General features: G+C 35.6%; 1 protein-coding gene across 1 annotated transcript in view; it reads left to right on the forward strand.

The window, feature by feature from the left end:
- Positions 1-263: 263 nt before the first annotated feature.
- The window catches only part of MOV10L1 (Mov10 RISC complex RNA helicase like 1), a gene marked incomplete at its 5' end in the record, with an annotated part of 33,621 nt that continues 32,225 nt past the window's right edge, over positions 264-1,659 (forward strand). Inside the window, one exon of the mRNA XM_010015845.1 lies at positions 264-448. Coding sequence (XP_010014147.1) covers positions 264-448 — 185 coding nt within the window. The remainder of the gene's footprint in view (positions 449-1,659) is intronic.

Here is a 1,659-nt window from a genome sequence, read left to right on the forward strand (position 1 = left end):
ATCTTTTTCATGTGCCTTGAAGAATGTTGTTTTAACAATGTAGTTTATATTTAGCTTTCTTAACTGTTTGAAACCATAAGTTGCCATGAGACTTCAAGACTTAAATGTGAAACTAATTAATTAGCAATTGTTGGTATTTTTAGTCGAAAAGAGAATGACCTTTTGATAGGAAGGGTTAGGACTTTTAGCAGCATTCAGTATTTGTTGCATAGTTCCGTAAACAAGCAATTTGGTTTTAGCCAACACTTTTTCTCTGGCTGCAGGTGGTAAAGAATTAAAAACTATACGAGGAGTAGTGACAAGATTTTGCCATGATTATGGGATGATAGATGACATGATAATATTCACAAAGGATGCTGTTAAAACAATTGTGCCGCTGACTGTTGGACAGGAAGTTACTGCCACTGTTGAAGAGGATAAAACATCGGGTGGCTTGAAGGCTATCAGGGTAAGAGGTGGAGATAAATAGTAGTCTCACTCGCTCTGTAAATCCCTTGAGACTTTTCTGTGGAAGTTACTATAGTTTGACCCTCCGGAATTCTGCAAAATAGGAGAAATTGCCAGCTCTTCACCTAATGGTGATAAATTGTTTTAGTTTTATTATTTTATTCCATCTCCTTTAAAATGTGCCTTTAATGCTTGTTCTCTGAATATAGGTCTAGATGTAGTGAATATGAAACTATTGATTGAGATAATTTCATCAGAATTTGCTTAATCATATGTAGTTCAGACCTCTGTATATTAACTTTTTTGAGTTTCAAAGTCAATTTTATTGTTACATGAATGTATAAGAATAAAAACAGGCTGCAAGTTTATTGTTTTTGCATAGAAGTGAATAAGAACATAAATTTCTAAACTTCTGTTGTAAAAAATCAGCAACTTAGTGTCGTGTAGAGTTATAAAAATGGAGATTTTGATACCTTTCTTGCTTACTATTTCATTTGTAAACCTACTTCAAGCTTGATTTTACACTGTCGCATCTTTAAGCTACCATGATTTTTGTAATCATACGGGCTCAGCTCTGAGGTGCTTGTAATAATCCAACTGAGGAGCTCAGTCAAGTGACCCTTCTCCATTTAGATACTATGTAAATACAACTGGTACTTCGAGAACTGACAGCAGTGCAGAAGCTGTTGATAACTGGGTGGTGCAGAACCTGTCTTCTTGGCGTGTATCTGCTTGGCTTATATGCAGTATACTTTTAAGTACAGCACTAGACTTGTGTACTAGTAAACGCACCCTGACCAAAGTCCGAGCCAAAGCTTAGGCTGCCTTTACAGAGCAAATCACAGTGTAACTAGCTTAAAAGTTAACTTGAGTTTTCTAGTAAATGAGTATTTGGTAATGAAGCATCTTACCAGCTCATACCATCTATAAATAGTGTAATCAGCAAACATACGTGGCTTCAGGGATCATTTTTCACATACTAGGAAAGTAATGATTAGGCAAAGTATTCTAATGTATCTAGAAATCTTATTAGTGAAGTTCTGATGTGCAGGTTTAATAAGAGTGTAAGACACCAGATTGAAGAATTAGTCATTATATTAGCGAATGATGTATAAATTAGGGAAAGGAGGTCAAAATCCTGCATTCATCAGCATATGTTTCTGGTTCATCTCCAGTGGCTGATGAAGCTAGAGCTTCGCATCCTATAGTTAT

This window comes from Nestor notabilis, unplaced genomic scaffold (genome assembly GCF_000696875.1).
Source record: "Nestor notabilis isolate BGI_N333 unplaced genomic scaffold, ASM69687v1 scaffold4846, whole genome shotgun sequence".
Lineage (NCBI taxonomy): Eukaryota > Metazoa > Chordata > Aves > Psittaciformes > Psittacidae > Nestor > Nestor notabilis.